Below are 15,160 nucleotides of genomic sequence, written 5' to 3'. Positions count from 1 at the left end.
GGTGGGGGGGAGGTTTGCAGTTGGTGAGTGTCTGAAATGTGAAGTCGTGATTTCTGTGTTAGCCAGGAATTGGAGAAGCCACATGGTGGATCTGGCTCTGAGGATCACCGTAGGGCTTATGGCATGTCCTTAGGATTAACGTAATTATGAAGTTGGAAGGCATTCCTTTTGAAACAATTATTGAGAAAATCTCTTCAAGATTGACTTGGTGTTTTTTTTCTACTCAGAAATTAAGACCCTTTCTTGAGGAAGGTACAATTTGTCCTACAATTAATACTTTAATTAAAACAACTGGTGGGATTTTAATTAGCCTGCAGTTGAACTTTAACAGGAGGTGTTACAGAAAGTTCTGGTATGTTGTTACATCTTAGAAGTTATTTACAGGTACTGCAGTTCAGACAAACATCTGCTAAGTGCTGTTGCTCATGTTTAGATGTACAGAAAGTAAAAGGTTGAGATTTGTTTGAAGTGGCACACTGAGGTTTTTCACTCCAGACTCTTTAACTAGAGGCTGTAACCATACTCTTGTATCATGTAATTAAGCAGAAGTTAAACAGTTTCTAAGACACTGCTCTTCCTGTCTGGAGAAAAATATCTGCAATCACKATTTCAGTCTGTTTTTCCATTAACATGTTTTCAGTTCTCAAAAAACTCTGAGAGAACAGGCATGAAAAGTGATCATCCACATTTTTCAGAGTAGAAATTGAGCAGAAGAGTGACAATCTGAATCACTTTAAGGCTTTTTCTGTTGAATTCCATGCCTTCAAATTAACTTCCTTCTCGAATAATACAAAAATACATGTGGAAATACAGAACAATACATGAACTCCTGACTACGATATAGGAATTGTTGTATGGCTCTGAACAGCATTACTTAATAATCCTGCATGAGCACCATCCTCGTCTCCCACACAGAGGAATCATGGAATGCTCACATGGTGTGGCTAATGTATTTTCCAAACCAATTAAGCTGCATTTTACCCTCAAGACACATATTGATCGTTCTCTTTCAATTGGGACATTTGACTGCAGTTGATGCAATGGAAAGTTTGATAAAATACAACATTGAACAAAACTGACAGCTTAATTCTAAGAAAACTCTTTGTTTAGAACATCTGAGGCAGTCATTAAATATCTATATGTGTTTTGCATGCACATGCATTACAGTTACTGTTTTAAAGGATTTAATTTTTCTTAATTTGAAGCCATGTGGCCAAATTTATTATTAGTATAGTATGTTTGAATTCAGCTGAAATTACTTCCATCCAATTTGTATATGTGAATATGCACACATGCCCATTTCTATTCACCCCAAATATGTACACAGAGATATTTAACTTCAGAACATCACTGGGAGTAAATTTGGTCTGTTGCCTGATTTAGGGATTATAAACTGTTAGAATATTATTCTCTTTCATATAGACAGTTATTTGCTAGTAATTTATTTATTGTTACTACTCAGGCTGATAGAATTCATATTTTCTAAACATAGATAGTCTCATTTTCTGCCTCAAGTCTCAAGTACTGTTGAAGAAAGAAAATCACCCTTATGTGCCATTGCAGCAGACTCCTACAACCTATTGTAAAGATTTGTGGACTTGTCTGGCATAGAAAAATTAAAAAAAAAACCCTATAAGGCTCAGAATTTGAAATGCTCATAGGAAGAACATAACAGCATCTGTAAATTAGTTTTGGCAATGAAGAGCTATTCTAAACACAAAGGGAGAGCTCAGTGGAAGTAYTTGGAATAAAGGTWCTCCTAATTTCAGTATTTGTTAGAKGTTCCTTGTTGGCTATGAGCTTTTAGACATGTCACATTMTATGACGTGAATTACTTTCTCCTGCAAGAAATCCCAAGGCATGCAGTCCATGGCATCTGTTATTTCTGTAATAGCATTGGTTCTGCACCTACAGTATTTTTAAAAATGTATTTATAAATGGAACATTCAAGGCACTTATAGGACTACAGCTTCTTAGTTTTTAAAAATAACTGGAGCTTTTTCAACCAAATCTCCAAGTGAATTCCAGCAGCCATGGAGTGTTCATAAAGCCTCAGATAGTAACTAGTCCTGTAGGTCCTCAGAAGACCTCCAACATCCCAGTTCAATTTAAATATCTGAAGCTACTAGATTTTTGATGTCACTGGACTGATGGGATTTTGGCTCCTAATTAAACCCTTATTTAGAAGTTAGGAAGTTTGGGCTTTTATGTCCTGATTCCAAAAGTTCACTCAGAGTCGTGTCARCTGGGCATGGAACTCTGGAGTGTGCCATAGAAGAATGGAATGGCTGGGGTTGGAAAGGACCCTAAAGATCATCTGGTTTCAGTCCCCCTGCCACTGGCAGGGACACCCCCACTACTCCATGTAGCTCACAGCAATGTTCCACTGTGCTTTGAGGAAGGGATACTGGCTTCACACATTTCCTGATAGGAACTTCAAGTTCCAGATCCTGAGCTAAAGCCCACACATTAATGACAGACAGCCCACACATTTCTATCATTAATGGTAGAGGGATTTTTTGGGGGAAAGTGTGCTCTTGCAGTTATTTCAATTGTCATCTGGACAGTTTTACTTTCAGGTTCACACATTTAGTGAAGAGCCAGTTAATCAAAAATCATGAGTGAATACATAACAGCTTATGAAGGTAGCTATGCTGAGACATTCTAGTCCATCCTATGTCCAATTGACTCTGAAATGGTACCTCATTTTGCATGTATAAGAATTGATAGGAACCATTTTGGTTTTGTTTTTTGTTACAGTTGAGGAGCTGTGATACAAAAACACTGCCTCTTAGCCAAAAGTCTCAAAACAAACAGAATGTTTTAAACAATGATTTAAAAGAAAAAATTAACCAGACTAGATGGCACGGGCATATTGGGCCAGAGAGGTGTAAAGGGTACTGAATTCCAAATTTATCCATATTCTTCCTTGCTGTTATTTACTAAAAGCTGTATCAGTTTTGTTCTTTGATCTTCTTTCAGGTCTTTTTAAATAAATGCCTAGAAAACAACTTTTTCTGAAGCTTGTAAACATCAGTACATGAAATATTCAAGTTAAACAGTGCTCAGTCCTGCTAGTGAATATAACTGGTGAAGGAAAGGGAGCAGTGGTTGCCGTGTGCTGCTGAGAGGAGAGMGCTCTCCCAGTGCTCTGCAAGGCTTGGATCCATCCTGCTCCCAGTTGGGAATTACCACAGGCTGCCTGCTAACCACAGTGCTGGAAAGAAATTCAAGTTTTTTGGTGTGCACGCCAGACAACACTGAGGACTAAATTAATTTATATTTAGACTTAATCTGASATGAGAGCCTGGTGAAGACAGCCCTTCTTGCACAGCAAGAAACAAGCTGGTTTGCTTCTGCAACTGCTCCATATCCCAGCATTGAGTTGTCTGCACAAATCAGCTTTGTTTCTTGGAATGGGGGTTTTCAGTACTTMCTTGAGATAAATCTGCTTGCCTGAAGTTTGAGCTGTTTGTAGGTTTCTTGTATTGACTTTACCACAATGCATTTTAGCAGAGCAAGTTGTTACAGTCATTTGGGTSTGCTAAGAAGGAGAAAGAACCCTGAGTAGTCCATAGATCCAAGAGATTCCCATGTTCCAGCTTGTAATCAACTGACTTTGCTATTAACTTMRCTTTTAAGTCAATGGCACCTACTGYGAAAATCAGGGTGCGTAGAATACAAAGAATTGAAACTGAATCTTGAGAGCCCTTGGAGAAGAGACATTTGATCCCTAACTAGGTGGAACATCTGAAATTGCTTAATTGAGTGTGTGATGGCAGTTTTTTTGCAGATCTGGATGACTTTTTAAATTTCCTGCCTTTCAAATGCACTGTATTACTTTTCAACAGTGTTCWCTGTGACTACAACTTGAATTTTTGAGGTGCATGCTGTTTTATTTCCCCAGCATGTCTTCATGATGGTATAGCTGCAGAACTAGGCACTTCACATCAGTTGTGCAGAGCTCTCAATTGAGCTCATGGAATATTTGGTGGCAGTGGTTGGCTCTTGTTTTCTCTTGAGGTCAAGACRTACCAACAAGTAGTGACAACACAGTTGGTTTCACAAACATTTTTCTCAGTTCAATGGCATGCAGAGATAAATTCTGAGCATTGGAGAAGAGAATTACATGCACTGATACATTTTTCTATTTCACCCTTGTCTGAATGTGGTACCACTTGATTGACTGTGTTTAGTCTGAACACCTTGTCAGCAATAATCCAGCCCTTTATCCTAGATCCTCTTTTGTCTTCGAAGTTCATCTTCCCTGATAGGTATTGTCCAGACACTCACACTTCCCTGCTGGAAATCAGCCTTTCCTGCTAACCTCTGATTCCTTCTTCCCCACTTTCCTACATCCACTATTCTGTTCTTACTTTGTGCCTGATATTTTCTTCTTCCTCCTCTCCTCTAGAGATCCTTCCCAGTGAGTGTTAGTTTTCATTTTCTCATCACCTCACCTGATTCATTGCATTCAGCAGYCTTCTCCCTGCTCAGTGTTTTTGTTTTTCTTTCTCAGCAGCTTTTATTCTCATTACCAATCTCTTTCAGCCTCTTTGAGTTGTTAGTCCTTCCATGTGTCTGTAATTTTTAGTCTTTTTTCAATATGGTGAATTTTGTCAATCTTTTCTTTCTGTATTCCAGCTGCAAGTGTTACCTCAATCTTTACCTTTCTCTGCTCACCTGTCAGATCCAAATTCAGTGTTTGTGTTTCACAGTCTCCTCTTACAGTAAGATCTAGTGTCTGTTCTGTATAGGGCAGTCCATTTTCCCTCTCTGGCGTCCTAGATTTTTGCCAGCTCAGACCCAGAGATCACTCTTGCACCCTCCTTTTCTTTATCCACCTCCTCTCCAGAGTCTCTGTCTCAGGCTCTTCCTTCCCTTCCTCTTGTCTGGCTTTTGGACTGCCTTCTTTGGCGACCCAATGTTGGTGGCTTGGAGAAGCCATCCAGAAAAAAACCCGAACTTTTTTCCTAATGCACATTCATCATTCTGTGGGAATGGAATACATGTTGTCTTGCCATATTGCTGGAGCTGTCAAGAGATGAAGGATGATCAAGAGTGGAATCCTGAGTGATTGTACTAACCACATTCAAAATCTGATTTTCGTTTATTAAAAGCTCATAACTTGGATCCTCTAACCTGTAGTCATTTGATGACAAGTCCCTACCCCAAGTGAGAGTAGGGAAGGAAGTACAGAAGATTGTTAACAAATTTCTGATGGAATTCCCCCATCTTTATTCTCAGAACTGAACGAACCATATGGATGAGTTTAAAGAATAATATTAAACAGAAATAATAATAAAATCTGCCGATGGCAAGAATCCTGCATAGAAAGTATCAGCTTAAGTAGTTAAAGTTTGGCAAGCATAAAAGTAACTGAAAGCAGGAATGTTTTTTTAACTGAGAAGTTTTGGGCAATCTTATTAATAGACTGTTTGCTAGCAGCTCTGCCTATAATAAACAACTTGATTAAAATTCCAGAACTATATTCTACTAATCCATGTAAAATAGAACTCGGGCTAGAAACAGATGCACTCCAGATATGACTCATTTGGTGTGCTGGAGTGTTTTAAATTAGCTTTTAGTTGTTTGTTAGTTTGGAAGAAAGTATATGATTTTTAAAAGGACTAGCCCTGGTTTCCTTTAGRAGAAAATATTACTGAAGCTTGTGCTGTGACTGGTGACATTCTAGATTTTTAACACTCTAGTGATCAGAAAAAAAAGCCCTTGGCTTATGGYCTTGGGTGAGGGGAGAGGGAACATTATTTCTTTGAAGAAAGTAATACTCATTTTCAGTTTGTGTGTTTCAAATATGTAAGTGTGCATACATTATTGGATAGTATTTATGCTTTGAGTTGTTAAAGGAGCATCAGAAGTATCACACCATGAGTGCACAAATATTTTTGTCTGACTGCTATTCTGTCTCTCCACGTTTATTTTTAAAGCCAAGAGGTAAAGATGCATTTCAAGCTTATTTGTCTGAGAGACAACATATTACCTTTAGAAGGGGCATTAGTATGTCTTCAAGAGAAGTGTCTGTCAGGAGACAGAATTTACCCAGGATGGACAGACATGACAGGAGAAGGGTGCAATCAGTATTCAGACCTGATTGAACATTGGTACTGTCAGTCTCAAGGATCTAAAGCACCTGTACTTTTTGTGTGTATGTGTGTGTTTCTCCCCTTCCGGTATTTTTGAAGCACTGTTGAYTCTTCTATGAACTGTGGAGCAGTTCTCCTTCAGGAGTCTGGGCACAGCACAGTCACTTTGGCCCTTGTGGACTTCTGCTCTTGTTTTTGAGCTTTCCTGTGCCCACCAGTAAGCCAGACGTGCTCACCATGTGCTRCAGCCTTGCTCAATCCCTGCATGTGGGCAGGGTGGGCAGATAGCAGCTGCAGGGAAGGCTGTCCACAGTCTGCCAGCCAGAGCTGTCRCTGTCAGAGGGCTTTAATCAACACCAAGAGTGAAGAACAAGAGCCAAATCACCTAAGCCTGAGAAAACTTCTCTTACAGCCTTGCCTATAATTTAATTGCTTTGAAGAGGGAGAGTGATGCAGCTCTTAAGGACATGATGTAGTGGTGGACTTGACTGTGTTAGGTTAAGGGTTGGACTTGATGATCTTAAAGRGCTTTTTCAATCTAAATGATTCTATAATTCTAAAGAGGGATGGTGATAGCACTGAACTGCAGACAGCCCTGTGAAGTCTTTGTCATCACTGTCCTTTTTATGTGTTGCTCATCAGCCTGTGCTTTCCTATTTCATGCATTGACAAGCATTGGTCTTTTACCATCCTACTATTGAGTGAATCACATCACTAAGGGGAAAAAAAATCCCTRAGAACCAAGAAACCAGGAAAGCTTTAAATGGCTCCCTGAAGTATTAAAGTCAGTCGTAACAATTTTCATTATGCAGAAACATTTATAGCCCCCATGGATTAAAAATACAGCACAGATTACTGTCTTGAAAACTGTTGGGCAGAAATTACCCTTACCCCATTGCTGATGCCACGGACTGGATTTGGAGAAAGCAAAGAGCTTGACTCTTTATAACGTCAAATATTTGAGTTTTGTTTTATTTTTTTGGGAGGAGGTTTTTGTCTGTTTGATTGATTGGTTTGGTTTTGGTTTCTGTATTTCCCTTATTCTGTTTTTGGAGGTCTTTTTGAGCAGGGCAACTATACTTTTAATCTGAAACAAGCAGAAGGGTGAAAGAGAAGAGAATGCTGTTATCAAATGTGTATTATAAGTAYATTTCTTTTTTTACAGGGACAAGCTGATCTTCTCAAATATGCTAAAAATGAAGCACTGGAGAATCTGAAACAAATCCATTATGCCACTGTCTCATGTGGACTTAATAAACCAGGCACTGAAAATACAGAAATCTCAAAGCCTCGTCGAAGTCTGGAGGTCATACCTGAAAAAGCAGGTGATGAAAACGGAGAATGAGAGAAGGCTCTTCTCGTGATTTTGGAGTTTATAACTCTGTGACCAATTGTAGCTGCATAGGACATTTGCTTTGCACTTACTGTTGGAAAATATTCGGAATTTTTAAAGCACAACTGGAGAAGCTAATTACAATCTATTGAAACTGTGAATGTATGTAGCAACTCTGCTTGTGAAGGCAATGATATTGCGTAACAYGGAAATTACATTATTGGCCTAAATATAGCATATACATGTAAAAGATACTGTAATTCAGTAATCRCGTGCTGAAAAGTTCATTGTAGTGCCATCAGGAGATGAACATTTCTTAAATGAGAAGTAACTAGCAGGAAATCAGTTGACAGAATTTAGCAAGATGCCTTGATTTTCAAACCAATTTGATGCAAAGATTGTTTCTTTCTTTGCACAATTTGTTAATTGTGCTAGTGAGATACATTATTCTTTTGAAGATGTGGTCTGAAAAAGTGAAATCCACATGTTTCACACTATATGTAACTCAGCCGCTCGGATATTTGGGTTTGAAGTGKTATTGATTTTATTGTTGAGCCATAAATTAAAATGAGAATGTAATTAGACAGTGATCACTGACTTCAGTGCACTATAGGAGAGCCATTATGTAAAAGGAAAATGTGCAATCAATCTGATAGCCTATGTCAGAAGAAGATACATACCTATTTTGCCTAAGATCTTCTGCAAATGTGTGTAGATAATGTGACCAAACTGCAAGCAAAATGATGTAAATAGTTTTTCATTTTGTGAAGTGAAGTGCTCATATTAAAAAAGAGTTTTATGAGATTGCTCCCAAACAAGTCAAGCTTTTAACTGAATTTTAACTTTTTTATTTTTTGAGTATTTTCTTCCTTACAGAATAGGTGATATCTCAATAAGCAGGTTTGTCAAAAAATAAATCAATTGCTGTTCTGATTCTGTTTTGGTTTTCTGACAACATTAGGTAAAGGTATTGTAGCTGATATGCTCATTGTAAAATGACTATACCAACCTAGAGTGTTCTCTTACTGTTTCTGATTTAACAATAAAATGGACTATATAATTACAGAAGCTAATAAATTTGAAGAAAAAAAAAAGTGAACTCCTACAGAGATCAACATGCAGTTTTTGTTCAGTTGCGGGGGAAGAGGGGAAGATAGTGATGGTTGTTAAAAAGCATTGTTTTAATTAGAGGTCTTCAAGACATGCATTCTACATGGATTTTTTTTAACCAGTTCAAGATGAGAGTGTACTGAGTATCTACGAGTATCTACATATGTATAACATCCTGTAAAAGTCAATAGAGCTGTGAACAAGAACATTGTTAGGCTTGCACTTCATTGAATTATTAGGGACTTAATTTACTTTCTGGTCATTGTAAAATTAAAGCGGTGATGGGGCGGGATGAAAACAGTTTGCATAGTAAATGTCACATCTTGAGCCTGCACTTTTAAATGTCAAACTCTGTGGGTTAGGAGCAGTTTTAGAAGGTGCTAATCTCTTTCAGTGTCTGGTTACAGACTGTGTGCCTTAACATAACGACCTTGCCAGGAGYGAGTTCTATGCTGTGTTGCACAAAATGAAGCATTTAACCTGTGGTGAGCACCTGCAAGTGTTGCTTTTGAGGCAGGCCTTCTCCATGTTGGCAGCTGGAAATCTTCTAATGGAACCTGAAGTTGATGGGAAGCAACTTGAAATTCACATTGCTATCTGTATTCTGAGCCACTGTGAAATTAGTCTTCCAGGGCCAAATCTATCACATCTAAATCTGCTWTAGATTTATCTACAGCAAAATAACWGCGTTAGCTCAAGATCCATCTGCACCATAAATATGCAAGGTCAGTCTCACTTTATCAGAAATCCCCAAATTTGGCTGTTGGAATTTTATTTCTGGCTTTTAGTCCTAATTGAAAAATGTAGGCTGTGGAAAAATGTCATCACAGTTAGCATCATGCTTCAGAGAGGCCTAAAACCCAGTAAGGCTCCTTTTGCAGTCCTGCTCCACCACTCTTTGCACAGCATTTGCAGAATGACATAATTTATATCACAAATGAAGCATTTCTGTAGAGTCTCTTCCCCCAAACAGGTTATCAGAACTGGTGTCCTGGGTATTCTTAGCATTTATATATTTCTGTTTAGCACATTACAACCTGAAAAGAGTTGTAATGTGAAAAGGGTTTTTCCTTTGTTTTAAGGCAAAAAATAGTAAGTGAAAAATGATCATCACATAGACAAGGGCTGGTAGATTTTTGCCTGTTCAGCTCTTACAATATATGTAATTGCTGATCCTGTTCTACCTTATTAAAAAGGAAGATTTTTTTTTTTGAGTAATGTAGATACATATCTTTTAAAAAAGTTAAAATATGTATATTTAGCTAACTGACCCTTTAAATATGTTAGGATCTGATTATAGTGCTGATTCCTTAAAATGGAGATCACTATTGTGCATTATTCATGCTCGGTCCAACTTTGTATGTACCATAAAGTCTTAAAATGAGCTGAGTCAAGTAGATACTCTGAAAGATGATGTGTAGCTAAAAATTCTTCAGGGAGTTTACATGTTGCATGTTAAAAGAGTTCAAGATAAACACTTGCAAGCAAAGTATCTGGCTCTRTCTAAGTAGCTGGTGATGATGATTTTAAAACCAAATGTATATTTTTCTCATTGTATTTTCTTAAAGCATCTGTGCATCCATTTTATCAGTCCATTTTTTTACAATGTTTATTCYAGATTATATAGAAAGATGCAACAAAGACCCAGTGAAGTATTCAAAATAAAATYAATCACAGGTTGACTTTGCACTCTTTTGAGGCCTTTATTTTCTTAAATGTGCTGTAATTCAGTTGAACTGCTTATGTAGTTTTTAACTGGAAGATGGAGCCAAAATATGAGTGACTGTTTATCTGACTGCCTTTTTTGCTTTTGTTTGGCTCCAATAATCATTGAGTATGGGCATATGTCAATATATTGCTCAATTTAAAATAAAAAGGCTAATTGGAAAAGTTCACATACAGTTTAACCATGTAGATTCTAAAGTTAATTCTTTTTTTRAACACAAGAAAAGGATGAACAGTKCCTGTTGGAAAAARGAGCACCTCTCTAAACCTYATCTGCATTCTTCCTCCCCAAAYTCCMTCCCTTGGTGGTTTTMCTTCRTGTGCAAGCAGYCATTGGATATTTAATCCCAGAGGCACTGGATATTTAATCCATGCCTTCCATCCTCTGAACACACCAGTCAGCTGTAGCATACAACTCTGTTTCAGGAATTCCCCCAGCTGCAGTTACCAAGGGGCACTCATGAGCCTATTGATGCCACCAAAACAGCAAAAGCCTTCAAAGCAGAGTTTGGGATGGGTTCTGCTGCTGAAGCTGTGGCCCTTCTGCTTTTGATGATAGTCTTCTGCTCAAGTCAGTAGGACTGGGATTTAAGTGKAGCATTGCAAAATTTTCCCATTGTCTCAGGTCCTTTTTTCTTTTTATACCTTCWTGTTGTTATTGCAGCAAAGAATGCCGGAATGGTGCCCTGCACGATTTCACAAGCTGGCCCATGCAGGCATGGTAAATGATGCTGTATGAATAAACCATTTTTTCAGCTACTTTTTTCAGCACAAGAATAATTTTATAAGGCTCCATGGCTGGTTACTGTACTCACTTTTTCCTGTTTTGAAGTTGAAGCAGCAGAGAGAGATGATTCAGAGTCGCCAGCGTGAAAAATGGAAGTGAGTTCCAAAAAACACTTGTCTACTAATCAAATAAACTAATCTGAAAGGACCCAGTCCTTCACTCTTGCAGTGCTTGAGAATCCTTTCCCTTTATATGATTTTCTAGTGTTCTGTGGCATGGATGTTATGAGTAATGCTGATTTCTTCTTGCTATATTTATTCCTTGCACAGATCAAGGAAACTCCTGAGTGTCCTGTGCATGTGTAATAATCTTCAATAAGCTTTAGCCTACCTAGGTTTGCACTTGTGTTAATTGAAGGTTAAAAATTAATACAAAGGGTGAYATTTGCAAGGAGGGTAATCATGCAGCCATAATCATGGCACAGTGTGCCCTTGTAAAGGCATGTTCTTCACCGTGAAATAATTTTATCCCTATATAGCTAAGGGTGACGAACCCATTGGGTTTTGATACCATGAGCAAAATTCTGAAACTGGTGATGTCTCCAGCTAGCTTCTTTTGACTGTAATGAGCGTAGGATTTTACCACATGGTTGTTTTTTTCTATTCACACCTACTTGCTCTGACCAATTAAGTTTCTAAATGGAGTATTTAACCACTTGGTTTAAAGATTAATAGATCTGCATGTATCCTATAAAGACCTTCAGTCTTTTGATCTCCTGTAAACACTTCAATCAAACCTCCACCATTCTCAACACTCCCTGATTCCTGTTGTTCTTGGTATTATGAAAGCAGCTGTGGGACAGATCRGTCTGATAATTTTCAAAACTAACCCGTGTGATGTTCTTTAGTCATTACAACTTGTTGTTCTCAATAAGAAAAAGGCAGTAAACTGCCCAAGTAAAACTCCTGGTTTATGGTTATTTCTGGTTATTTCTGTTTCTGGTTATTTCTGTTTATTTTTTGGGTTTTCTGGTTATTTCTGTTTCTGGACGATATTAAACTTCCCTTTCTGAGTCACCACCTCTGTTCTGTGGGTGGCTGTGGAAACACAGGGTAGCAAAAAGGAGCACAGCAGAAAGATTAGAAACAGGACTTTGTRTGCAAGACAGCAAGTCCTCACAGGGAGCATCCCTTGTAGTCAACCAAGCCAAAAAGCACTTAAGGACTGAAAGGTAGCATTGAGGAAGAGAAAGACAAACAGAATTGGACGGTTAAAAAAAAAAAGTTAGCCCAGAAGTATGGGTAACCAGAGGGTGGGATGGTCCCAGCGCCATCCTGATGGATCCCTAATGCTACTGGTGCTTTGGGACAGAAGATGGTGTTTCTTTCCTTTACAATAGCACCTGGTGTGGCAAAGAGAGCAGCAATGCTGAGAGTGGTGAGGTACAAACGCCAAACTCTTAATTTATTTTTTAGGCCTGGCTGCATGTACTGCTTTAGAGGTTCATACTTTCGCCACTTGAGCTCGTAGGACTTCCCACTTAGTGCCACCTTGGCACAGCAGGGTTGAGAGGAAGGAGGGAGTGTGTGTCTGTGACCAGGAGCAGCGTGTTCAAGAGGTGCCGTGGGAGGGTGGCATGAAAGGAGGCAGCTTGAGCTSTAGTGGGAGTCGCACAACCAAACAGTGATTCAGCTGTCATGAACCTCTCCTGTGTGTCAAGAGCAATCGTTCAGCTATCTGCAGTCTGTAGGAGAGCTTTCTGAATAATCCTGGGTGTTTTATTAGTTACCTCTTCCCCATGGAGATAAATGCGGGGGAGCAGAGACGCTTCTTGGCTGCGTTGGTGCTGCACAGCGCCCGTGCATCGGCGATGTCGGGACAGGGAAGCAGCWCGGCCAGGAAACGCTGCGGGAACTCGAAAGCTGGGCTTTGTTCCCTGGCCCTCGGCTTCCTCCGTCGATAAATTGCAGGAAATGACATCTGCCACTTTTTAAAGTAGCAGAAGAAGCTTACTGTGTAATGGCAGAAAAAAAATTACCCCCTCAGAAGGTGGCTAGGAGCGAAATAAACTGACGTGTAAATGGTGCTTCGTGAGAAGGCAGCACTCTGTGTTTGAATGCCWCATTGGACATTAGGTTTCACTGGATACTGTTTTACAAAGTGCACTGATGCCTACGTAGCTATTCAGGGTATTCTGAAATGTGCTACTGATTGGTGAAGAGGATTTTGAAATAYAAATCCTATCAGTTGATTGCAAACTAAGCATGTCTGTGTGGGGTCTCAGGTCCTGGGGAATTCCAATATTTTTCCTGTCTGGTAAGAGAGTAAAAGAGAATTTGTTACACTCTTATAAATACAGAGTTTATGCTGTGGCTCACAGCATGAGCACATCTTTTATTCTCCATTGTGCCACTCTGAAAAAAACCTAACAAAACCTCACAGAAATCTTGGAAAAAGCCTAGAAAAAGACAAGATTCAGCTGTCTCTGTTCTGAGTTCCAGAACTGAAGATAACTGCTGTGATTTTGGTATGTCCTTAGCCAAATAATGATTAAATTTTTCAGCTATTGAATATTTAACAAAATCTTCAAATATCTTTTGTATAATGTAGTCACTGCTGCTCCTTGTGCGAAGATTACTGGGAGAAAGCAATTTCATTGGATGGAGAAATAAGGATCACATCTTAGACCAGGAATCTGTAATTGTGGAGGTGAGTAGGGAATTTCCCAGGAGAGTGATGGCTGTTGCTGCATTTCAGAGCCCCACGCCTGTCAGGGAGCAGTCAGCAAACAGAACTGGAAACAGCATTTCCCAAACATCATTCTCTAGGGTGCAATGTTTTGTGCTTACATTTATTGGCACACAGTTGCACAGAACCATACACTTCTACACTTCACTCTTTTTTTTTAATTTTTTTTTTTGAGCTTTGATTCATAACCAGTATTCAAAATTTATTTGCTTGGACAGTGTTGGATTGATTTGCTGACTGAGTGTTTTTCCACCACTCTTTCCAACATGATTTTAACAGCTAATAGCTGACAAATCGTAAGAGTCAGAGTGCAGGAAGAGGACTAGTGATGTCAGCACTGTGACAGCACCTAGTTCTGGACTGAAAATTTGGTCACTATAATGTGAGCACAGCCTAATGCTGGGGGAGGCTGCACTGGAGATGTATTAACTGAGGATATCTGTTAGCCCATGAAGGGGAGGTGGCATCTGTTATGAGTTTAAGGACAGAACTGGGTATGAGAGATAGGATATGTTCARTCCTGGAAGAGGAATCAGCTACTAAATCCAGCTCCTTCCACTCCCCTGTGTCACAGTCAAGGCTTCTCAGACTCGACAGTTCAAGATAAAAACTCAATTTTGTATTAGAGATAATTCTCTGTAAGTGATGATGTGTCACATGTGATGGAGCACTCTGACAGCATCTCCCCAGAAGAATTCTAGCAAAAGAAAAATGGCATTTTCTACCTACATAAAATATCTGCCACAGCTCAAAGCCCAGAGGAAAACTGCAAGAACAATGATTAAATATGAGCAGTGTTTCAAACCGATCAGTGATGCACTTTACCTACCATAGGCATGTTACCAAAAGTAGAATGAGCCAAGAGTAGGACCCTGAAAAGACAACTTGCACCTATAATGATGGAGACGCATTTAGGGGCGGGAGCATTATACATGCTCTAAAATAAAACACATCCAYGCTTTTCATAATCCACATAGAAAAAGAAAACTTCAATCCAGTTTCCAGCAGTGGTGTATTTGTCATGCACTTTCTTTCTTCTTCAGACACAAACCTGAAAAATAGTTAATAAATAACACCGTAATAAGAAAGCTGGAATTGCAGCTTTTGTAAATTGCCTAAGTATATAACATGYAAATGACATTGTTGCAATTCCCCCAAGTGCTGAATCTCTGAAAATTAGGCCCTCACATTTAAGATTCTGTTCRCAGACTATTCATTAGGGGAGCCAGATTAAAATTATCTTATGATCTGTGCTGCAAGTAATAGTACCTATAATGCTGTAAGAATGGCTGTRTTTGATATTCAATATTGCTTCTACTGAGCTGTTTCAAATGCAGATAAAGTAGGTAAATGGTGAAACACATTAATGAAATAAAAGGCTGCAAAATACTGAAACCCATAAAGGATTTCTCT

The 15,160-nt window shown here is 38.9% G+C and overlaps 1 protein-coding gene across 1 annotated transcript in view; it reads left to right on the top strand.

The window, feature by feature from the left end:
* PLCL2 (phospholipase C like 2) overlaps window positions 1–10,443 on the top strand; it is a 101,052-nt gene extending 90,609 nt beyond the window's left edge. The window contains exon 7 of the mRNA XM_057377430.1: window positions 7,270–10,443. Within this exon, the coding sequence (XP_057233413.1) occupies window positions 7,270–7,449 (180 nt within the window). The 3' untranslated portion in view covers window positions 7,450–10,443. The remainder of the gene's footprint in view (window positions 1–7,269) is intronic.
* The last annotated feature ends 4,717 nt before the right edge of the window (window positions 10,444–15,160 follow it).

Source organism: Malurus melanocephalus, unplaced genomic scaffold, assembly GCF_030028575.1.
Source record: "Malurus melanocephalus ecotype Western Australia unplaced genomic scaffold, MMel_1.1 scaffold_315, whole genome shotgun sequence".
NCBI lineage: Eukaryota > Metazoa > Chordata > Aves > Passeriformes > Maluridae > Malurus > Malurus melanocephalus.
The sequence above is the reverse complement of the archived record's forward strand: the minus strand, read 5'-3'. Positions and strand labels throughout refer to the sequence as shown.